Source organism: Vicugna pacos, chromosome 19 (genome assembly GCF_048564905.1).
Source record: "Vicugna pacos chromosome 19, VicPac4, whole genome shotgun sequence".
Taxonomy (NCBI): domain Eukaryota; kingdom Metazoa; phylum Chordata; class Mammalia; order Artiodactyla; family Camelidae; genus Vicugna; species Vicugna pacos.
In genome coordinates this window covers 43,416,306-43,440,620 of record NC_133005.1, presented here as the reverse complement: position 1 = coordinate 43,440,620, position 24,315 = coordinate 43,416,306, and the positions used below count along the sequence as shown (strand labels likewise).

Genomic DNA, 24,315 nt, shown 5'->3' with positions numbered 1-24,315 from the left:
AAAAAAAAAAAATGATGCTAAGCCCGATTTTAAATTTTATACGGAAGGGGTATCTCCACAGCCCTACCAGACAGACACTGTTACTCACCATCCCCACGTTACTGGTGGGGAGGCTGAGGCGCCCCCCTCCCCTGCGCGACCCGCCACGGTCGCCCCGGCTGGGGCCCCCGCTGGGCGGGCTGCTGCAGGCGCGCTCCTCTCCCGCACCTCTAGCCTGGAACAGTTGCTTTTAACATTTTCTTTATGTGTTCGTCTTTTAAAAAGTGGCCAGTTCTGAGGGAGAACCGGTATGTTTACAAGGTGGGGAGGACAGCAACATCTCCCGAACTTGCACCGAAAGACTGAGGAGTCCTGCCCTTTGTGCAAAGACGGGGAGCCCGCGTCTGCAGCAGAGCCCTGCGCTCTGCGTCACACGCGCCTCCGGACAGGGGGCCCCGGAAAGTTCCTCCCGCCTCCCCCCACCCCGCCCCCATTTGGTCCTTTATTTCCCCTTCGTCTCATCCCCTTCTCTTTCCTTCCCCTCTCCGCCCTTCCGGTTCTCGGCGGGGGCTTCTGCCTCCCTCATTCAGGTTGGTTCTGCATCCTCGCCCTTCTGGGGCATTTCCCTGGGAGCGGTGAACGGACCTAAAAGAGCGGGGTCGCCCGCGTGCTGAGCCAGTGGCAAGAGTCGCTTCCTCAGCCAGGGGGGGTCCAGTCTAGTTCAAAAAGCACCCGGGCCCTCGGATCCAAACCGCCCCAGCCCTCCCTTGGGCCGCAACCTTGCACGTCAGTTCAGCCACCTGAACTCCAAAGAACAGAAGATAAAGTGGTGCCAAGGGGTCCCCTGGCATGGAGAGCAGGACCCTGCGAGTGCAGAGGTCCCCCCCACCGCGTGCAGGGAGGTCCGGTCCACTCCCGGGACCGCATCTGGGGGAGATCAGGTCCCCTGCGAGGAAGCAGCAAAGCTGGGAAGCAGCCAGGCTGGCGGGGCCGCGCCTGCCGGTTCCTCGCAGACCGGCACTAGGGGGCTCCCTTGAAGCTTGGAAGACGATTTCACATCAAATAAAAAGTCGTGCTTCACTTTTTTTTTTTCTTTCTGGATAATGAATTCACAGGGCTTGTTTTTTAACCCCCACCAGAGGTTAGAAGAGTTTCATAAAAAAAGTTTTGGTAAATTCATGGGCAACTTTTGAGGTTATATGAGGTTGCTGTCAAAAAAAAAAGGAGAAAGAGAAAAACAGCCGTTCTCTCTGCTCACGTAAGACTCAAAATCACGGGGCATGAGGGCGGACGGGAGGGGGGCTTTGAGCTCCTGTGTTTTTCCAGAAGGGTCCAGGCAGAGATGCGGTTCTCAAGGGTCTCTAATGCCGATTGGGGGGGACCCCCCTCCGGCCCCCCTCCCCCGCCGCCACCGGGAGATCAGCCCCGGCTCCTCCTGGCCCGGGGCTCCGGCGGCTGCAGAGCTGGCCGCAGCCCCACGGCCCCATCAGAGGCTGCTTCCGCCGCCTTCTCGATTTTTCCATCGCTCCCACCCGCAGTCCGGGTGAGTGCTGGTCACGGCTTCTGCACTCCTTTCCTCCTGGCAGGTAGTCAGGAACAAAGCCCCAAAGTTCCCGTCCCTGAGTAGGGGTGAAAGAAGAACTTTATCGGGTTGATGGGAAAGGAGAGAAACAGTGTGCGGTTAAGGGAGGGGGCGTCACACATTAACTGTGATTCAGAGACTCAAACGCACTGAGTTCATTTTTCAATCTGCCTTTAGCTGAGGGAAGAAAAATAAGGAAATTATAGAAAATCGAGAAACAAACATCTCCGAGAGTGCTTTGCACCCGGGGGTGCTTAATGAACACTTAATAATTTCAAACTCGAGTACTTAGGGGAAATAGCTCTTGTCCCTTCCCAGCTGCCAGGTGCCTCGCAGCAGAAAGGGGGAGCTGGAAATGACTGGAAGTGACCACTAATGTCTGTGCGGAGGGGGCAAGAAAATTACTTTTTTCCTGTCTCTGGAAGTTCGGGAAATAAACAAGCCAAAATTTAAGGAGTTTCACCAAAAGAAAAGCCTTGGAATTTAACTTGCACTTCTTCTCCTCCATGTCTGAACTTGGACAAGACGCCTCATGAGGATGGAGAATGGCCACAGCAGCCCCCTCCTGACCCCACAGGGCCATACTGAAAATCAGATGAAGAAAAACATTTGGAGGAAACTCTCCAAATGCTCAGGCAGGAAGCAGTGCTTGTTGCCGGAGCAGATTCTGCGTGCTCCCTGACAGCATCCAACACTGGGGTAAAGGCCACTGCTAAATGCATTTATTTAGAGGAAGGGAGCGTCCCTCAGCAGAGCTCACGGTTGCCAGGGAGGCCTGAGGGATGGGGCTGGAGCATGGAGGATTATTCAGATCCCTCTGTCCCCTTGACCTTTGGGGCCAGCCTCACCTCTGCAGGGAGAGCACCATCTGTCTCCATGTGCTTAAATTAATGTGCCCCCAAGTACCTGCCCCGTACCATCTAGCTCCCCATCTGAAATTCACTGTTCCCCGACTCACTCCTTTGGCTTGTAGATGTCTCCCCCAGACCTGGGTGGAAACTGAGACCACAGTCCCCCACTGTCAGCCACAATCACCACCACACCTACAGAGCCCTCTCTGGGTAAGCCGGCATCTTTCCAATGCACCGTCTCATGTCACTGGAGTGTCTCAAAAGACCCCTGGGCAGATGAGTGGGACATTCCTAGACTGGCTTCTTGGGGTTTTCAAGGACCAGGTTAAGCAAGTGAGCGTAGGGGAACGCCTCTGACACCTAGACTCAGAAACTGCCCCATTTTACAGATGAGGATCCAAGGGAAAGAGAAGGGAGGACCTTGCCCAAGGAAGTGAATTCTTCTGATCCCCAAAACAAAGCTTCTTCCCAGGACCACTCTTGGCCTGAGGGGGGCTGAGGGTGAGGGGCATTTGGCTTTCCAGCGTCTACTGGAGGAGGCAGCTGGGTAAGATGATGTCGCTGGCTTAAGAAGGTACCTGCAGGAATAACAGAACTGTGTTCTCCAATTCTAGCCAGATGCCAAAACCTAGCCTTTGTCTGTTTAAAGGGGGATCAGTAAAGACCTGGTTAGGCAGGTGTTAAAGACGTATTAGCATCGAAATGAGACTTCTTCCATGATGTAATCAAGAGGCTTAAAAGAGAATTGAGAAGAATTACCTTCTCATTATGACTCACTGTACTTGAACGTCAGTCCAAATATCACTGAAAGTTGCTTCCCCTCTAGGCTCACCATTGGTGACACCATTCTGCGTCACCTGGCCACTAACACCTTAGTTAAAATTAACCCAAACATCCCACCTGTCTCCAAAACCAAAGAGGTCTTACCCCTCCTGAAGACCAGGTCACAGGGCGGGGTGAGAGAGGAAAGATCCAGCAGGTGAACCCTGAGCCCTTCATTATTTTGTCCCCATCTGTCAGTCTGTTGAAATCATCCCTTCTCATCTCACCTCATCCTCTGAGTCCTTCAACATAGAAAGTTCTAGAACAAGACTCAGGGCCCTTTTGTGGGTTCTGCAGAGAAGGGGCTCTTCCAACTCTGAGATGAAAACAGTTTCCAGAAAGTCCTTCAAAAGCAGAACAGCCTCCATTTCAGGTTTGGGGTTGAAAAAAGGTGACTCCTTTTTTTTTTTTTTTTTACCTTTTTAACATAACACACATTGATCTTTCAAATACTCGGATGTCCACCTCTCCTTAAACGGCGCTGCGGTCCCGGCCTCCCACCCGCCCAGTGGAACCAGCGCTAAGTGCCCCCGCCATTTCTGCCCTCCCACCTCTGGGCGCAGAAATCAGAATTCAGAACATGTCACTCCATTTCTACAGGAATCTATTAGCGATTGCCAAGGGAAACACTTAGCGTTCTAGATAAATAAGTAAATAGTAGTTAAGTGCTGTGCGCCTCCATTTCCAGCAGTTTCGTGTGTATGGCAAAAATTCTTTATGCCCCAAGGAGGAGAAAAGGGATGAGAAAGAGTGACAGGCTTGGGAGCTCCACACACAGGTGGGGCGCCCTCTGCTGGGGGCGGGGGAGGGAGGGGTCTGGGGGAGGGGCGTCGGCAGCGTGGCCCTCCCCCCGAGATGTCCCTGTTTATGCCAGCCTGCTCTCCCTTCCCCGCTCCAGCCGGCCTTGTCAGGATCCCTCGTTTGGAAGCTTAATCATATCAGCGAGCTCACTGCATTGCATGTGTAATGACTTGTTTACCAGTCTCTGCCGGCTCCCTCTGCCAGACTGGGCTCTCCCTAAGGACAGGGGCCGCGTCGTGTTCTTGTTTGCCTCTCTTCCTGCTCCCACACACTGCCTGGCACCGTGTGGGCCCCGGTGACTGCGTGTGAGTCCTCATCGGGCTCACAAAGGTATCTCAGCCCACCAGCCGGTCCCCAGGCTCCTTGAGGGGAGGGCTCAGGCCGCCTCCTGCTTCTCTTTCTCGGGGGCATGACTGCTCACACCCAGATGCTGAATTCTGTGAAACCCTGAGTGAGAGGCCCTTTGGACATCCGTGGCGGTCACCTGTCCGACCTTCTTCTTTTAGGGAACAGCTTCTCCCCTACCCTAAATGGCTACAGCAGAGGTGGCCCTGGGCCAGCCGTCCATACAAGGACAGGTGCATGGCCCAGACGGGGCCACTCAAATCCCCAGTGACTGGTCCAGGAGAGATGTATGCCCCCCCACCCCCGACCAGGCCAACTAGATTCAGTCTGGGGACTCGGGTTACATAGAGGAGGCATGCAGGGCTTGGACAGACAGGGCAGGTACCAGAGGGGCCAGGATGATGACCCAGAAGAGGAGTCACGAGATGGAGAGAAACTGAGTCCCACTGACATCACTGGAACCTCTGGATCCAGCCAAGCCTGAATCCCTTGTCTCTGTTCCATGAGGCAATGAACTGTTTTGTCTAGGCCAATTTAAATTAAGTCTCTCTTCCTCCCAACCCAAGGAGTCCTTTCTGATAGAGGCATGCAGAGTTTAAACTTCCACCTCTGAAATGTAGCAACATTTCAGAATCAGAGAAGCAGGGTGTCTGTTTGGGGATAATAAAAGCTTGTGAACAGAAACATCGCTATCGTGTTGGCAGTCGCAGCTCTGTGAGCCTTCTCATTTTATTCTGGGAGTCTGGACTGTGGCCCCAAATCCCACACTAAGCCAGAAAGGGCTGAGAAATTCATCCCTCTGGCTTCTGTTTATAATGAGGAATGAAAGACGCTGCTCAGCCTTTGCAGAAAGCCTTGCACCTGCCGCACCGTTTCTCTCTCTCGGCTCCTGGGCGCCGAGCTTTCTGGGAGGTGACTGAGGAACACTTAGGGCTCGGCAGCCTGCAAATCAATTAATCTCTTCTGCGAATTGCTAACTGGGTCTAATGAATTGGTTGGGCACAGAGGAAGTCCTGAGTGGCGTGGTGTCCTCTGCAGTGATGGCGTGGAGCAGACCGAGACATCGTGCCTCGGCCCAGGAACAAATCTATTAATATTTGCAGAGAACATTAAATTGTACCCAGTGGACTGAAAGTTTGGTCAAGAGAAACCAAACGTCTCTGTCGTTTAAAAAAAATAATCTCTTCTTCCCTCCATGTTTTTTTCCACTGGAAATTGCCATCCTGCCTCACAGTCTGTCTGGGTAACAGACCCCCCAGTGGGATGCAAGTGTGGGATGGAAAGGCCCCCCTGTTTAGACGGGCGTTCAAGCTCAAGGGAGCATAATTTTTATTGATTTCTTGACTACATGTAAGCACATTTGACTGTCCTTTATGATCGGATTACTGCATTCTGTTGATTCTTACTTTGTAATTGGCTTTATTCCTTTGATAACTGTAAGTTTAAAGAGCTAAAGCTCTAAACTGTTCTTAGAAACAATGAACAGGACATATATGTAAATTTTAAAATGGTTTTCTCTCTCAATGAGTTGCTCTTATTGGAATAAACTTTATTTACTCCCCACCCCCCGCAAAAAGGGGAGCATCTTTTACCCATGTTGGGGATTTTTTTCTTTTAAATTTGACAAGATCAAGGAAAGAAGAGGCATTCTACTAGGCTATCGATGGGATGTAAAATGGAAAGCAACTTGGAAATACGTGTTAAAGATGTGCGCCACAGCATTCAAAGGCCCAACAATTCCTCCTCTCGGGTCTTCCCAAGAGAAACCCTCTGCTTGGGCCAAGGAGTCATGGACAGTGGGTCCAAAGAGCAGGAAGCGATTGTGAGGCCCTGGCAGTGATGAACTACCCATTCTTAGGAGGATGACGCCTCAGTTCCAGCAGCCCCGCCCAGAGAGACTCGATCCCTGTTTACAAGGTGGGGACGGGTCTCCATGTATCAACAGTGTGGGAAGCCCATGAAGTGCTGGCGAGTGAAAAAAGGCGAGCTGCACAATGAGATGTGCAGTGTGGAACTGCTCATGTTAAACACAGACATGCACACACACGTGTAGGTGCGTGCAGAAATAAGCACCTGGCAGACGCACCCCAAATTCCAAACTGTAGTTTTATCTGGCGGGGCGGGGGGCGGTGAGAACGGAGGTAGTGGTCAAAGGGAAGGCCAGCCTATCATCATATACTAACGTGCTGAAAGAGGTATGATTCATAATTCCACGAGTAATTAAAAATGAATAATTAACCTTTTCATTCCTCTACATGGAGAGCCCTTTTTCCAAGTTCTTTTTCGACACAAACGTGCCCAACCTGTTTCAGGAGCTTTCTAATCGGTCTCTTGGTCTCCATGCTACCCGCTCCACTCCGCACCTGGAGTGAACTTGTTGAAGCCCACATGGCACGGTGTCCCCGCTGCCCTCTCCTCCCCGGCACTCAGGTCCTTCAGCGGCTCCCCACGGCTCTCAGGAGAAGGATGAGCCCCCACCAGGGGCTCAGAGGGCCCCCCTCCGCCTCCTCTCTGCACCCCAGGCGCTTCCCACCGTCCCCGCACCTGCCCGAGCCAGCACGCCTGCGGCAGGCTCCGGCCCAGCGTCCCAGACTCTCACAAATGCCGGCTTCCAACTGCCCAGAAGGCCCCCGCCAGCCCCCGGCCCCGGCCCGGCGTGCTAGAGGAGGCGCGGCTTGACGGAGAGTCTCTGCAGAAAGTGCCACGGCCTCTACGGCTGCCTCTTTGGACGCGGAGTTTAAGTCAGAGCAGGTGGAGGGCGTGCAGCCGCGGAGGGGGGATTGAGTGGCCGACAGGAGTCAAGGGCTCTGACTGCCTGAGAAAGGTGGGTGTGAGCTGCGACAGCGTCCCAGGGGGGCTCAGACCCCCGGCGGGGGTGAGCCGCAAGCTTAGAGTTAAACACGACGGAATCACAGAGTGAGAAAGCGATTCTCCCTGAACCCCTCTGGTTGGTGGGGGGGGAGTCTCAGCTGGGTCCCAGCATATCTCTGACGCCCCCCTAACTACTCCAGCAACAGAAATAAAAGCAGGAATAAACAAATGGGACCTAGTGAAGCTCCGAATCTCTTTTTAAGCAAAGGGAGCATGCCCAGGGCTCGTGGTCCTCTGCCAGCAGTCTAACTAGAGTTTAACTAGACCGCTTGGAAGTCTAGCAGAGTCTGACCAGAATTTACTGACCAAGGAAACATTCTTCCCAGCGTTTTCATTCTGTAACGTCCTCTTAATGGCCTGTGATACTGGCTTTCCATTTTCAGCATCGACAACCAGTCCCCCCTTAAAATAAATGTACTTATGTTTTATAAGTGAGCTTAGTGGAACACATGAGCCACTAATCACACAGGGGGCAGGCAGATGTGACATTTCTGAAGGTGGCACATGAATGATTTGGATTTAGGAAACACTGTGGATAACCCAGCTTCATCGCCTGGGTGGCGCCTGGCAAGTCTCTGAGTCTCTGCTTCTCCCTCCACAAAACGAGAATGTGTCGCCTGTCACGCATTTGTTGAGGAGGGGATTCGATGTGCGTGAGGCTTCTGACTTGAAAGTGCCATCTGAGTTCAGTCACTGGGAGAATTTTCATAAATCTCCCTCTGAAACGTGGCTCCCAAACACCGCCGTGTTCACTGCGAAAGCTGTGCCAGCGGCAGGGAATTGCAAACCCGTAAACTCAGGGGAGATCTCATTCAGTCAAACATCTCCCTCCATCAGCGCGACTTCAGATGTGCCATCCGGGCTCGGGGCCGGGCTGGGCTCCTGGTCAGCGCTCCAGTTTTTGTCTGTGCACCAGCACGACTTCCCACGTGCCCAGCACAAGCCCGCATAATTAACCTTAACCACATCAGCGTCCTCCATTCGGCTCCACAAAATGCATTTCTAAGGAAATATGTAAGAACACTCTTTACACCACGGAATGTTTTAATGTATCCCAGCATCGGAGTAAATAGAACAGGTCTCAGTTAATGGAACAGGTCCTCTTAGCACAAAGGACTTCAAGAATAAAAAAAAAAAAAGCTGAGATGTCATCGGCTAGAGAGCAAGAAATGTGCACAGAAACACAAAACCAGGGCAGATCTAATTATGAGATTCTTTTCCGCAGCCCAGGGTCAATAACTGTGATATTAGGAAGAGGGTGAGAGGGCTGTACGCTGATGGGTTTTAAGCTCCCAGAGACTAGAACGTCCCACTCGAAACGCAAACAGAATTGAACACTGTGTGCTCATCCTCACGGCGCCCCACATTTGGAAAAGAAAAGTATTCATTTCAGAGCAGTGACCCCATCAGGGGAGATGCACCGGCAATTGTGTAGCCACAACAAAAGAAAATCAGGAGTGCCTTTCACTCAGGTGATGTCACCCACTTTGTATGGACGTGTGGGTTTTTCAATTGCTTTTTCTAATGGAAAAACAACACTTAAGCGTGAGGACACAATGCGCACACACACGTACCTGCAAAGCTTCCCTTCCTAAGTCCCTAAGACCCTAATTCGGGAAGTGAACAGTGGAGACATCGTGTTCATGACACAGCTTGGTGGTGAACTTCCCCTTTCAGCTAAAAGAGAGAGTCTTCCGCTGACCATCAATTACATGGAGTAATCCTTGTCAAATGGAGAGGGGCCCCCCAGCTCTTAAGCTGGCACCAGGAAGACAGGTGCTCAGGTAAGATGTGACCTCCCCAGCAGGGTCCCATCACACATTTAACCTAAACCTTGACTTCTGAAACTGGCTACCTCCTGCACCACCCAGAAAACACAACTCCAGTAACTTAGTCAATCCCCACAACAAACCAGTCCATTAAGATGTCATAACACACAGCTCAATAACAAAAAAACCAAACAACTGAATCAAAAACCTGAGGGAAAAAATGGTCCCTGTGGTGAAGGAGTTCCTAAATAGACATGTGAAGGAGCTGTTTCTCCAAGGAAGACACACAAATGACCAAAAGGCACATGAAAAAGTGTCCAACATCACTAATTATCGGAGAAATGCAAATCAAAACTACAATGAGGTATCACTTCACACCTGTCAGAAAGGCCGTCATTTAAAAGTCCACAAATAATAAATGCTGGAGAGGCTGTGGAGAAAAGAAACCCCCCTACACTGTTGATGGGAACGTTGTTTGGTGCAGCCATTATGGAAAACAGTATGGAGATTCCTTAAAACATTGAACACAGACTTACCCTACAACCCAGCAATCCCACTCCTGGGCACACACCTGGAGAAAACTCTAATTTGAAAAGATTCATGCACCCCAATGTTCATAGCAGCACTACTTACAATAGCCAAGACATGGGAGCAACCTTAATGTCCAACGACAGTTGACTGGATAAAGAAGCTGTGGTATATTTATATGATGGAATATTACTCAGCTGTGAAAAAGAATGGAATCATGCCATTTGCAGCAACATAGATGGACCTAGAGATCACCATATCAAGTCAGTCAGACAAAGAAAGACAAACACCATATGATATCACTTATATGTGGAAACTAAAATATGATACAAATGAACTTATTTACAAAACAGAAACAGACTCACAGACATAGAAAACAAACATGGTTACCAAAGGGTAAAGGGGGTGGGGGAGGGATAAATTAGGAGTTTCAGATTTGCAGATGCAAACTACTACACAAAAAATAAACACCAAGGTCCTACTGTACAGTACAGGGAACTATATTCAATACTCTGTAATAAACCATACTGGAAAAGAATATGAAAAAGAATCTGTATATCTGAATCACTTTGTTGTACACCTGAAATGGACACCACATTGGAAATCAACTATACTTCCATGTAAAATTTTAAAATTGAAAAAAAAAAGACAACAACAGTTTCAGAGACTTAAAGCTGAAACCAAATGATTCAGACCACATGGCCAAGAAGGGACATTTGAGAAGTCCTGACTAAAACTTGCTGTTTATCGTCAAAGCTGCCCAGATGGACGGATGGCCTTTCTTCTTTCCTGCCTTTGCCCTCAGTGGTCCTCAGATACATCATGCGTGAGAGCTTCTGCTCAGAGTCGTAGACACCAAGCATATGCTTATGATTGATTTGTAGAACGTGCAAAGATAATTTTTGTGATTTTTGACTAAAGTGCTGGCTTTGGAAACACATCCCCCACTTAAGATTCAGTCCCCTTCTCCTGTGAGTGAGGACCCCAGGTTAAGAGCCATCAGGGTGAACACCTGTTAGGTTCAAGGTCACCATCTCGGTCTCAGCAGAGCTTTCATCTGTAAAGCCGAGGTGGCGTTAGATAAACGAGCCTGGCAGTTGAAGATGGTGATTCCACAAAATTAAATCCAGCAAGATGGAACTTTCTTTTCAGATTAAAAAATTCTTTTTATGAGAAAAAGAACAATGAAGTTTCTTTCATGCTGGTTCACCCCCAGCCATCCGAACCAGGTCCCCACTGGACACATCTCCAAAATAAAATTGGACATGAAACCGCCAGGTTGCATGTCCCTTCCTTTGTTCACAAAGACCTGGGGCCTGGTTTTCAAGGTCCTTTCAACTGAAGGTGAGCTTCAAGGAAGCTTAAGGTGAAGGAGACTCACCTCTGCTTATTTGATTGTTCATTCAACAAACACTAAGGACCTTCTGGGCACTAGGTACAAAGGAGGAGATGACCTACCGGCGTGGTCAGCACAGTCCTTAGGAACTGAGGTCACAGCCACCCAAAATGAAATCCTTCACAACAGGGACCAAAATTTCACAGGAAAGAGTGGAAAATGAAGGACTTGGAGGATTTACCTTGAAAACCAATGAAACCAACCATTATGAAAATAAGTGAGAGAACCTTCAAAAATAAAGTAAGTGTTCAGTATTTGGGTCTGAATGGCAAACCACGGGCTAATTGCTGACATCAACCAAGGTGAACCAGGTGTGGGGCGCAGAGTCCGTCCTACACCAGGTTACCGGGAGGACAACAGGCTATACCTACTTTTATACCTTTTATACCTACTTTCCCAGTAAGAGCACCAAGAGGGGTTTTTCCCACCCAAAAAAGTATTCTAGAACTTTCTCCATTTTTCTAAGGGCTTCTCTTAAGTCTCTGATATTCACATCACTCTCTTGGAATTCTCCTCATCAGTCTTCTCCAGCTCACCTCTTTCCTCATCTGATCCTGCCACTGGGTATGACTCAACCCAGGGGTCACTTCCCTCAACCTCGTGGGATTCCGCGTCTCGAGCATGATCTGTGGTTTCACTTGGCCATCAGTTTCCTTACACGGGGGAAGTTAATCTGAAGGGCAGGGGTGGAAGGTGGGGGCCTCCCATAAAGTACGTTTAGAAGGACTACCCTCCCACAGATGTTTGCTCTCCTTGGGCTAATCAACCACTCGATGTCGAGGAACCAGCTTTTTACCAATCCCTTCAAGGAGGCAGCTCAAGTTTCTACCACCACACCTCAGCCTTGATCCTAAAGGCAACGTGGTGGGATGTTCTTTGAAACAGGATGTCCTTGCCCATCCACAGGCACGTTTAGCCTGGGATATCGGGCAAGTCAACCTACTGGATATCTCAAAAGAAACTTCCAGCTTCCCCCACTCCTTTGCTGGAAACTTGGATGGGGCAGACCACTGAATTTGGGCTTTAAATACGTTCAGTTCGCTGGAGAGTCTCAAAAAGGCCAATCACCATAAAATCTCATGCATTAGGTCTTTATCCTTCGTGACTCCTCTGGCCTTCTGCTTGCAGGCGACTTCACTGTCAAGCCTTCTGTTAATTGGAATGATTAGCACCAAGCTACTGGAATAGTTTAAAAGAGAGGGGAATTAAGCATCCTTTAAAAAAATATTTTTCAAAAACATCCTCTCTCTCTCACCTTCATAAGTCATGGACAGGAAGATTCTTCCAAAATAAAGAGGAGAAAGAATCTGTTATAAGATCGTAGTTTAAATAAATAAATAAATAAATAAATAAATAAATAAATAAATAAATAAAAACATCTTATTTCAGCCCCTGGACCCAAGTGCTCCTGACTACTTATTTTTAAATGTTTTGCTGATTCTAATTGGCTTTCAAGAATCAAGGCCAAAGGGTTCCCCCTAAAGGTTATTCTCAATCTCTTTGCTGGATTTTGTCAAGTTCTCCCAAGTCACAGCCCCTCCAGTCACCCAAAACAGATCACCCTATCATTGCCCAGCCGTCAAAAACGGGTCTTCCCCACCTCCCCCCAAAATATACAGGTTTGCGCGCGCTCGCGCGCGTGCGCAAACACACACACACACACACACACACACACACACACACACACACACACACACACACACACACACACACACACACACACACACACACACACACACACACACACACACACACACACACAGCGAGGTCAACTCCCTCACTGAGAAGGCAGCTCTGATCTCTCCAGCCAGGACCTGACAGGTCAAAGGAGACAAGAAATTTGTTTGAAAATGGTGGACAGCAAGGCCTTCAGGCCCTTTGGAGCAGCAGCGCTTTGTCCTCACACACCCAGCGCTCTCGGAACCTGTCCCTTGGCCGTGAAATCCTGGCCTTGGGAAGTGGTGGCAGTTAACGCCCCCAGCCCCTTTGAGCTCCAGGCAGTATTTATTTTAATGCCCCCCAACCCCATGGTGTCCGTCATGTCCTGTCCACCCTGGGCTTGCTGGTCTGCCCGGCCCGCCATCCCTGTCCCCGCTCCGACACTTCAGTAAGGAACAGGGGGTGGCGAACATCCTGGGCCAGGGCTTAGACCGCAGCCTGCAGGCCCGCCCCTGCAGGCCCGCCCCTGCCCTGAGGGGACAGCCTCTGTGTGTGTCCTGATTGTGGGGGAGGGGAACCTTGGAAAATGGGCACCTGTGACCCAGACCTCTGGCTCAACTGGCTGTCCAAATACTAAACATGAAATTGCAGGCATCTGTCACCACTCTGGGCTGTCACTGCAACAGCGTTACCTACATGGGGCAGCTACGTTCCCAGGGGGATCTGAACGACATTTGGCCTCTTGGTCTTTTTGGCTTTTTTAATCTCCACATTCACATACTGTTTTCTGATTTTTTTTTTTTTCTCTTTGGGTCTAGTTTCATCCCCCACTCATTGGTGTGGCCAGTTTGCTCTTAGGATTTTGGTCTGAGAGGCTGGTGTTGAGATCAGGAGTGGGCTTCTCCCAACACAGTGGGCGCAGGACCACTGCCTGAGGCCGAGGGGAGTTTGTGAAGGGAACATGGGGTGAAGAGGACCATGAAAGACCAGAGGCTTTCCAGCTGGTCTGTCTGCTTACACTGGGCCCCCCCAGGTCGCTGTGAGCACACCAGGCACATGTGCACATGAGGAAGAGGCACCCACTTCCATCCAAGGCTGCATGGAGGGCGCCCCCCACCCCGTGGGAGGAGAGAGGACCGCCTTGCCTTGGGCTGACCGCCCCGTAGCTGAGCGTAAGGCCAGGCGAACCTGGTGCTGGCTGGACCTCAGTCCCCACTGGCGCAATCCGCACAGCCGCACGCGGAGCCCTGCCCACCCCCCTCCGGCTGGCCACCAGGCCTTCTTCCCAAAGAGAAGCTAAAGGCGCCCGTGTCCCAGCACGCACGATGGAAGCTACCTGGAGCCACTCGGATGACGCTCCCCAGCAAAGGTGGCCACGCCCTGCTGGACGTGGCCAGGGTGATTCCATTTTAATGAATCCATATTGGTTTATGTTTATAATGAAACTTTCCCACCGAAACTGTTTACCCACAACAAGAGCACAGGTGATGCCCTCTACTGTCCACTAAACGTCCGTGCGGGCCACTGCCTGTATCACTTAGAAGCACATTTCAAGGTCCCTCCTCTTGGTTCGCAGACAGGACAGAAGATGTCCAGGTGGCGTAGGGGCTGAATCATGGCCCATCCCCACCCCAGAAAAGATGTCCAAGCCCTAACCTGCAGAACCACTGACTGTGAGCTTTCTTGGGAGAAGATCTTTGCCGATGGAATTCAATTAAGAATCTCGAAATAAGATCATTCTGGATTTAGGGCCTGCCTAATGGCAGCGGCAAGTATCCTTGTAAGAGAAAGACAGAGGGAGATCTGAGCCCCAGACACACAGGGAGAAGCCGTGTGAAGACAGAGGCAAAGACTGGAAGGATGCGGACACCAGCCGAGGGCCGCCTGGAGCCCCCGGCAGCTGGGAGGCGCAGAAGTCTCCTCCCCTAGAGCCCGCGGAGGGACTGTCCGACCCCTGGCCTCGGAACAGGGAGAAAACACATCTTTGTTCTCTTAAGCCACCAAGTTTGTAGCAATTTCTTTGGCAGCCTCAGGACACCAGCGTAGGTGGTACCCAAACAGAAATGTTGGCTTCAGGGCATCTCACATCGTGCACTGGGTCCCGCGCACACCGGCCCACTCAGCTCCCATCCGCCCTCTGGTTCGCCGTTCTTGCCCCTGAGCATTTTCACATCACTCCCCAGTCCAGAAAGCCTCTGTTCTATTCTCCCTACGTCCGGACTCCTAGAAGGAGCCCTTTCTCTCCCAAGAACATCCCCTCTTCTGGCTCCGCCCCCAACGCTGACCTTGTCCTCCACTAAACAGCAGAAACCCTTGTCACCACGGGCCCCGCACTCATCTGTCACTCAGCGCATGCCAGTTTTCATCCATGTACACTTACTAGGCGGTGTTAATAATAACAATCAGCACCAATCACTGGCTTTAGAGTCTGCAGCCGCCGGATTCTGCGCGGCAGCTCCCTAGATCCTTGCTCTGAGCCACTGGGTAGGTGAGACCAACGTCCACAGCCCAGCTGTACAGACAGAAGATTCTGAGGGGGGAGCTCACAGACCCGCCAGGGTCCTTCCCAATGTGAGCCAAGGGTGGACAGTGAGCCTGTCTGCCGGTCTTCACCCTGAACCACGATTCTCCCTTACAGTTCCCAGCACGGTGCTTCGGAACAAAAACATGGAAGCTGATGGCAGTTTCCAGGGGCAGCTTGACTCAGCCCCCTTTAAGGTGCTGGTGGGAGAGCTCTGCCCTTCGAGGCAACTGGCAGAGTTCTGGTTGGTTCTGTTGGGTTCTGTTGGCGGGGGATATACCCCAATGGGCAGTTCCATTGGTTGTGAGCTATTTGAGGAGGAAAGTCATGGAGTTAAGGGGGAGGAGCCACAGGAAATGAAGAAAGGGCAAAGCTGGGTCCCTGACTGCATTTCTGTGTCCCCCCACCCTACTTTTGTCCGCTCCCACCAGATCTTAACCCTTGACATTCCATAACAAAGACAATGCTTTGCTTTCTACAATTCACCATCCAGTTAAGCAAACACCTATCCTGATTTAAATTCTCACTGAGAAGAAGGCTGATCTTTGTCCTTGCTCACCGGAGAGGGCTGGGGGGCTGGAGGTTGGGGGTAGGGCGAGCACAGAAGCACCCTCTGCTGGGGGGGGGGCACCAGAGCTGCAGGAAGGGGGAGGGGGAGGTGCCCCAGCCAACTGTCCCTAGGGACAAAAACCCCAGCCATCAGAGCCCAGGGTCAGCCCTAGAGCCACACAGACAACAGTCAGCCACAAAAGGATGATAATTCAGGCACCACTGGCCAGATGGGAGCCTGCTGCCTCTTCACAGAAGGCCTTCACTCTCTCCAGTCCACACACTGCCGGCAGGGCTGAGGCTGGGCTCGCTCCTGCCTGGGGAATGGAGGAAGGAGAGGAAATTGTGGTCCAGAGAAGTTAAGCGATTTGCCCTGGTTGCCCAGTGACTGCAACTGAAAATAGCCCCTTTCCAGGAAGCGGTCTCCATTCGTTCATCCTTTATTTATTTCTGAGCACGATGAAGAGGGTACCTCTTACCGCCTCCCATGCTGGCGATGTTCCCCGCTGCTCTCCCAGGTCATAACTCCTCCGCCCACTTCTATTTCACGGCCACTGTCAAGCTCATCCACTGACCCGCTTTAGCCTCACAAGGGCCCCATGGAATCGAGTGAACTTCATTTCTAAAGGTGAGGGAAAGGTGGAGGCTCAAGAGTTCTGACTCACATTTTCCAGGCCCCGGGGTGAGCTCTGTCTGGGCGGCGCCCGGCACACGCGGCCAGTACATGGGGAGGTTTGCTGCCTCCTCAGTGCTGGATTCTACATATTCCCACCCCAGCCCCTCTCCGCTGGCTTAGGGTCTCGACGACCATCCCACAGACGTAACACTGGTGTCATCATCCCACGCGCATCTGTCCCCCTGCGGGACTTCAGGCTCCAGACAGCAAGGACGGCTGCCTCAGGCTCACGTCGCGTCCCCAGCAGCTCGGTGGATTCCTCTCCGAGGAGAGCCTTACCTGCCATTCCTGCAGAAGCCTGCCCGCGGGTCCTGCGTGGGGCTGGCCCCTCGACTGGGGGTGGGCGGCAGTCTTTTCTCAGCACCCAGTGTGGCTTCCTGGCTCTCAGCTGAGCGCGGCTTTGCAAGAAACTCCCTGTGTACCTGGGGGACAAGAAGCACGCATGCGGTCACCAGCCTCAGGAGCACGTGCCTGGGAGCTCACAAGCACAGAATTCTGAAACACGATGCTCAGAGGAGAAAACCCAAAGTCCTTGTGGGGAGCCTAGGAGAACACAGGGGCATGATGTCCGGCAGCATGGCAGCTTTCGGGACCCCCTCACCCCCCGATCCTCAGTCTCCTGCCAGGACATGGCGGTAACAACAGGACTCGACTCACGGGGCTGCTGGGGGACAAAATGAGACGGTGCTTATGGAATGCTTCCCACACTGCTTAGCACATAGCAAGCGCTTCCTACAGGTCAGCTGCTGAAATTAAATACGGAACTACATGGTCTTGATGACCTAGTAGCCAGGCTGTCCAGCAGAACTTTCTGCAATGACGGAAGCGTTCTGCGACCATAGCCACCAACCACTGGCAGCCACTGAGCGACTGAGATGTGGTCCACGTGTCTGAGGAACTGAGCTTTACATCTGATTTCACTGTAATGAGCTGAAAGAGCCACGTGTGGCCAGTGGCTACCGTTGCTGGTCAGCACACATCTAAGGGGTCTCCTCTGGAAAACATGGGCACCACAGACAGTCCCCCTAGGGGGGCCCTTCCAGAGCATCTGGTCTAATCTCCAAAACAGAGTCTGCACCTCCTGGGGGAGGGCAGAACACGGGTAGAGAAGGAAAATACTGAGCTCCAATTTACACTTATTTCCATCTAGGCTCTCTAACATCTATCGTTATGTGCCCCTTATAATGTACATAACATGTTAGGAGAATAGAACACATGTAGAACTTGGCAATGAACCATTATGCATTTCTTAGGGTGACGGCTAGACTTTTTTTTTACCAGCAGAAATGTGCAACCCAAAGCAGACCAGCAGGCTAGTCTAGCGCCCCCACTTGGCAGGTGAAAGAACTGAGGCGGAGCGCCTGCAAGTGCCTTAAGACTGGCTCGTGGCTGAGTGGGAGGGAGCCTCCTGACCCACGTCCCTGTGCCCTTTTGCTGGAGGGCGCCCTCCGTGGTCAGCTCTTTAAGAAGATCTTTGCACCACTTTTAGCTGCCTGGTTGAGCCACAGGTATCCCTCCCCTTTACAAGCCTCAGTTTACAAGACTACTTCTCCCGTTATAATGCTCTTTGGAGCCACCTGGCTGGAGAGGAAGGGGAGACAACCTGCTTGGCCATTTCCCTTTCCCACTTGTCTGAGCTGCTGCCAGCCTCCAGCCACCGTTCCCTCATCACCCGGGCTGCTCACGGAATTTTAAATCAGGTCTGCAGAGCGCAGTATCCTCTGGGGCGCTGATTTTTATGGCAGCAACAAGGAGAAAGTGACTTTTCTTCACCTTTCTTGTGTTCTGGAGAGGCCCCACTTACAGGCACTATTGCCTCCTGGGCCTTGGGCTGGAGCTGTCACTCCCCAGCGGTGCCCGCCTGGCTCCTGGGAGCAGTCCATCCCTGCTTGTCAAGACCACAGGCTCCTGCAAGAGCCACCGGGGCCAGGCTCGGCAGTGGCAGGGCTGCTGCTCTGCTCATCACAAACCCCTGAGCCCGCCGGGCTCCCGCTGGGCTGGGCTGAGCGGCTTCAAAGTGCAGAGACAGAAGGAGGAAGGAAGGTGGGGGCGCGAGAGAATCCGTCCTCTGTGGGCTGCACGTCTCCTTTGTCCTGAGTCAGTGGGTGCCAGCCGCAGGCCTGCAGGTGTTAAGAACAGCGCGGCCTGAACTGCGGGGAGGTTCGCTTTTGAAAATGGACAAGAGTGAGCAGCTGTACTCAGTGAAAATGGCTCGGACACCTGCCGGGGAGCCCCGGCCCCTGGACTCATCTCTCATTAAGGTGGAATTTGGACTCTTTTGGCCCTGGGGGGAGCCCACGTGGCTCTTGGCATGGTCTGCAAGGCCATTTTTGTTTAGTCCCAGGCAGGGTCTATTTCTTTCTCTCCTGGGTTGTCCAGAACATTCTATGTGCAGCCCCTGCCAGAGCAGTGTCACCAGGGGAGGGAGCAGCCGGGGTGGAGCCGGACCTGCAAGCTTGCCAGCACCAGTCCCGCAAGGCTGCTCGCGGTCTGGTGGATGCTGAGTGCCTCGTCTCCACTGCCTTCACCAGGCTGCCCGGCCGCCGGGGTGCTGGCCCCTCATAACTCTCACTTACCCCCTTCTAGAGAGGGTTGCTCTGGCTAGTGGAAGACGACTGGCCTGGAGAGGCCCAGGGGCGTGCACACATCTCCCCCAGGAAGGGCCCTCGGCTGCTGACTGACTGTCCCAGGGGATGACCACTCAGGCCCTTTGCCTGGGAGCAAGATGACCTCTGCGATGCCTTCACCCTCCAGAGCTCCCCGTGAGGTCAGGCAGGACCAGACACCCACACCCACCTCCTGGCTGAGCTCTTCCCTCACCCTCGTCTGCTCCCCTCCCCCCTCACACGCCTCCCGAGAGCCCTCCCTGCATAACTCACTTGTGCAAGAATCCCCGTCTCAGGCTCTGCTTTGAGGCGCCCCAGCCTCGGACACAAGACCCGCGCCTTGTCCCTTGCATCTCCCTGCCTCACTCCCACCCGCCCAATTCCCCCACAGGCACTTGGGTGTGTTTGCAAACATCCTCAAGTGGGCATGTATCCTTGTACATGCGTAGTGTCGCTTTTGTGTGTGGCACTGTACCACCGAGCCGCTCTCTCTCTTGGTTTTTACTCAAGGCTTCGTTTTGCCAATCAATCCAGATTTCTGTATTTGTGTCTAATTTTCTGCTTTTTGCTGGCTTGCAGAGTGGCTTACTTTTTTTTTTTTAATAAGCTGCCATTTAAGGGCCAGATTTTAAATCCAACTCTTGTACTCAACACAGCCTCTGCTCTCGGTCTCTCATTGTGGGTCTTCCTTTAAGAGCCAACATTAATTACACTTAAGAGTAGCACGTTATCCTTGTTTATGGGCCTCATGCAAGACCAGCCAGAAACATGCTTTCTTACCCCATGTCAGCCCCGGCTGGGACACTGATGACTAGATGGCCAAGGTCAAAAGCAAAGGGGACATCAGTTTTGACTGGAGTCCAGTGGGAAGCACATGAAAGGAGGCAGGGTGAGCTTTTGTCATGTATCTTGATGCTGGAGCAAATGACCGTCCTGCCAACTGCAACCCCACACTGACCTTTACACCCACTGCCCCTTTTATCGGCCAAGCGTTGGGAGATCCAGGGAGGCAGCCTTGCAGGTTCCCGTGGTCTCCCTCACATGAGCACATCCTGGGGAGAGACTGTGTGCTCTGTCATGGGGTTCCTATCACTTTCTTCTCGTGGTCCCACAGGGAGGAACAAGGCAGAGAGTAGTGGGCTGGAGGCTCGGCAGCCCCCCAGCATCCCACCAGGCAGGACCTGGGACCAGGGTCAAAGCTTCTGTTGCCATGGTGAACACGACAGAGGGTCTCAGCATAGTGGCAGCCACCACGTCCCCAGGTGTGTGTCTCCATCTCACTTGGGAGACTGAGCTCCCGTTACTGAGTGTCACCTCGTTGAATAAGTGAACTGTGTCATGACTGAGTGAGCAGACACTCGGCTCAGACAGACAAACACCCACCGGAGAAGGGAAAACACCGTCGATTAAGAGAATTCCAGTGTCAGCGCCTTCTCCTTCGCCCCCCCCCCACGATTAACGTGTATTTGGGGGTTTGCAGAGCACCCTTCTGCCTCAGACCCTCCAATCTCCTCCTCACTCGCCGCATTCCCATCACGCGGGGCTCCCCGATTCACCGCCCCAGCTGCCGGGAGCTTCCTGGACCACGGCGCGCGGTGTGTCCCGCCCCGTACAGCACGCACGCAGTTACAAATTAACCAGTCAGCTCCAACTCCGCGGGCCGGCGCCTGCTTTGGGCCCGGCAGAGACCTCTTCGGGGAACGCTCTGACTCGCTGCGCCTCTGGTTAGCGTCAGCGCGGTTAGGTGTCCAGGCACGAGTCGTCTGTACTTTCCCATTTCCCCTCTGCGGATGGACTGCCTTTCCCAAGCCCGCTCCTTTAACTCGTGGGCTTTCATTAATGGCAACAGCCATTCTCACTTCAGCACAGTACTCGGAGTCGGCAACAGACAGAGAGACAAACGGAACAGGATGGAGGGCCCCGAAATAAACTCCTAGTATAAATGGGAAGTTTAAATACAGCAGACAAGTGGAAAAAGCAGATTAGGCCAGGGGTCTACAAGCTTTTTGTGCCAAGGTCCAGGTAATGAATAGCTTAGACTTTCCAAGCTACATACAATCTCTGCCACACATTTTTCGTAAATAAATATATAGATTCTTACAGAATATAGCATATATATATATAGGATATATACATATTATGTGTATTTTTTTTCTTTTAAAAATGTAAAAACCATGCTTACCTAACAAGGGCGTACAGAAACAAGTCAAAAGCCACATCTGACCCAAAGTCCGTTGTTTTCTATACAAAATAAAAATAAATCCCTCTTTACATTAAAAGAGAGAGAGAGGGAGAACCTAACAGAATGTATTTTTGTATTTGTGATGCTGGGAGATTGAGAGTGAGGAAAGATTCCTTAGACAAGATCAAAGGCGATCATCATGAAGGTAAAGCTAGCCCCGTGGGGCTACGTCAGGACGGGCGACTTCTTGATGATGAAAGAGCCCCAAGCCAGGTTAAAAAACGAGAAGCCCCTCTGCCCGCCGCCGCCGCCGCCGCGTTCACCCTCACACTGAGACCGGCTGAAAATGCAGATTAAAATATAAAAATCTCCACAACTTATATTTAAGGGCACTGCTGCTCTAATTAGAAGGTAAGATATACTTAAAAGTCAAAAACCAAGTGAAAACAGAAACCTGAAAGAGTGAGAGAGTTTTCATTGTGAGGGCATTTGCCAAGCCAAGCAAGCCTGCTCTCCCACTCTCAGGGCCCGGTGGGGTGCGGGGTGCAGGGCTGAAGCCCAGAATCTGCCCTGGGGAGGGTCAGGTGGACGACCCGAACTCGCCTCCTACATAAAGCTGACACCACTGAGATTATGCCCTCAATAAATGGGTGAATTAGGAATAATACATCCTACCCCCACCACCTGCCCAGGGAGCATTAAAAAAAAAAAACTCCAATTTTACCACTGAGTGAAGGAGGCAAAAGTCTCTCCTGCTAATTCCATAACAATAAGACAGTCTTCGCATGAGTTTGCAGTCTGAATTCAAACTATACTGTGACGTGGAAAAACCCGCAACCAAGAATTTTATTTGAAGTAGTGCTCAGTGGGTGCCCCTAGGTACCTAGAAGAAGCAAAACAAATCATTATGGGAGAAACCCATCTCAAAGTTCCAAAAATCTCAGGTCACCACCAAAAATCCAAAAACAAACAAGGAAACACGTTACCCTAAGTGAGAGCCAGTACATAAAACAGAGCCAAACGCGCCACGACTTCCATGTTGGCATTCGCAGGCGCAAAATATTTAGTGTGTTTTTTAAAAGACTGAAAATAAAAGATTACATAAATAGAGGAAACAATCTTAAAATTCACATGGAACCACAAGAGACTCTGAACAACTGACGCAATCGAGCGAGAAGAACTAAGCAGGAGGCATCACACTTCGGAATTTTAAAATACATCACAAAGCTACACTAATAGGCACAGCATGGTCCTGGGTGGGAATGTAAACTAGGACAACCACTACGGAAAACAGAATGAGAATGCCTCAAAATCTTAAAAACAGAACTACTCTATGGCCCACTTCTGGGTGCATACCCAAACAAACTGAAATCAGAACCTTGAAGATATCTTGAGCCCACGTTTATTGCAGTGTTAGTCACAACAGCCAAGATATAGAAACAACCCAAATGTGCACTGATGGGTGAACGGATAAAAATACTACGATGTATCCACACAATGGAATATTATTCTCCTTAAAAAGGGAGAAATCTTGCCATTTGCTGCACCATGGACGGACTGGGAGATGCGACGCTAAATGAAGTCAGCCAGGTACGGAGATCCTACGTGGTCCCACTTATATCAGGAACCTAACACAGTCAGACTCATGAAAACAGCATAGGCTCGTGATTACCAGGCCCTGGAGGGAGGGGGAACCAGAGGCTGCTGATGCACGAAGTTTCGCTTCTGCAGAATGAACAGGCACTGGGCATCTACAGGTCACAATAGCGCACACGGTTAACAACTCTGTTACATTCTTTAAAATTTAGGAGGGTGTATCTTATGTCAAACATTCTTATCAAAAAAAAAAAAGAAGGGAAGAAACTTCTAGAGATGACAGATCAGTCGAGGGAAGTTCAGGGCACTGTATGTGGTGATGGTTTCGTGGGTATACGCTCATCTTCAAACTCATCAAGACCTAGATATTAAATATGTACAGCTTCTAGGTTTGCCAGTCATACCTCAAGAGAAAAGAAGAGCAGAGAGCAAGAGACTATAAAAATGACCAGGCAGATTTGGAAAGATAATTAGATGGAACTTTAAAAAAAGTAAACGTAATATATATTAATAATTAAATTTAAAGGGGGAGGGTACAGCTCATGTGGTAGAGTGCATGTCTAGCATGCACGAGGTCCTGGGTTCAATCCCCAGTACCTCCTCTAAAAATAAGTAAATCAGTGAAACCTAACTACCTCCCCCCACCAAAAAAAATGATGATAATCATAATCATAATCACAAAATTTTAAACTCAATGGATCTGTAAAAGCAGAGGGACCAATGAAGAGGTCCCTGCAATAGCCCAGGGATGGCTTCTTCTCACCAAGGTGGTGTAGCAGGGACTGGATTTACCCTCCCAAATAAGAAACTGGACTAATGCATGAAACAATGCTTTTCAGGACACTGGACGCGAAGCAATGAGGCAGCAGTCCCTGAGGGAAGAGGAGCAGACGGGGTGAGCCCCACGTCTGCCCTGGCTTCCTGGTGGGGGCACTTTCCAGGTCCAGCACCATTTGTTGAAAAGACTAGCCTTTCTCCATTGAATTTCCTTTGAACCTTTGTCAAAAACCAATTGACCATAGACAGTGTTCTATACTCTATATTCCATTTCATTGATCTATTTGTCTGTTTTGACGTGAATACCACACTGCCTTGAGTACTTCAGCTTTACAGTAAGTCCTCAGGTCAAGCAGAGTCATCAAGATAGTGCGGTATGTGCATCAAAATAGACAGATGAACAAATCGTGCTGGGGCGATTTGGCATCCGCCTGCCAAAACGGCACCACATACAAAAGTTTGATCACAGGACAGAATGTTAAACATAAAAGGATAAAACTTTGGAAGAAAACTTCGGAGAAAAATTCTTGTGGCCATGTTTCAGGCAAAGAGGTTTTAGTTATGACACCAAAAGCACAATCCAAAGAAAGAATGATGATGGGAATTCATCAGAATTTAAAATATCTGCTCTTTAAAAGACACCGTTAAGAGAACTAAAAAACAAGGCACAGACTGGAAGGAAATAGCTACAAGTTGCGTCTCTGAAAAGGACTGACAACCGGTCTGTATAAAGCGCTCTAAGAAGTTAACAGTAAGAGAACAGCCAACCCAGTTTTAGTGGGCAGAAGAGCTGAACAGAGACTTC

General features: G+C 50.9%; 1 protein-coding gene and 1 long non-coding RNA gene across 2 annotated transcripts in view; both read right to left on the bottom strand.

Annotated features, from left to right (window-relative positions):
- Nucleotides 1-24,315, bottom strand: part of ZNF831 (zinc finger protein 831) — a 79,773-nt gene that overhangs the window by 30,701 nt on the left and 24,757 nt on the right. The window contains exon 4 of the mRNA XM_031687659.2: nucleotides 16,629-16,771. Within this exon, the coding sequence (XP_031543519.2) occupies nucleotides 16,629-16,771 (143 nt within the window). The remainder of the gene's footprint in view (nucleotides 1-16,628; nucleotides 16,772-24,315) is intronic.
- Nucleotides 1,050-15,337, bottom strand: LOC140687480 (uncharacterized). Its single transcript, XR_012061867.1, has 2 exons — nucleotides 14,984-15,337; nucleotides 1,050-1,598 (listed from the first exon to the last, which is right to left on the bottom strand). It is a non-coding gene; the product is annotated as an uncharacterized lncRNA (long non-coding RNA).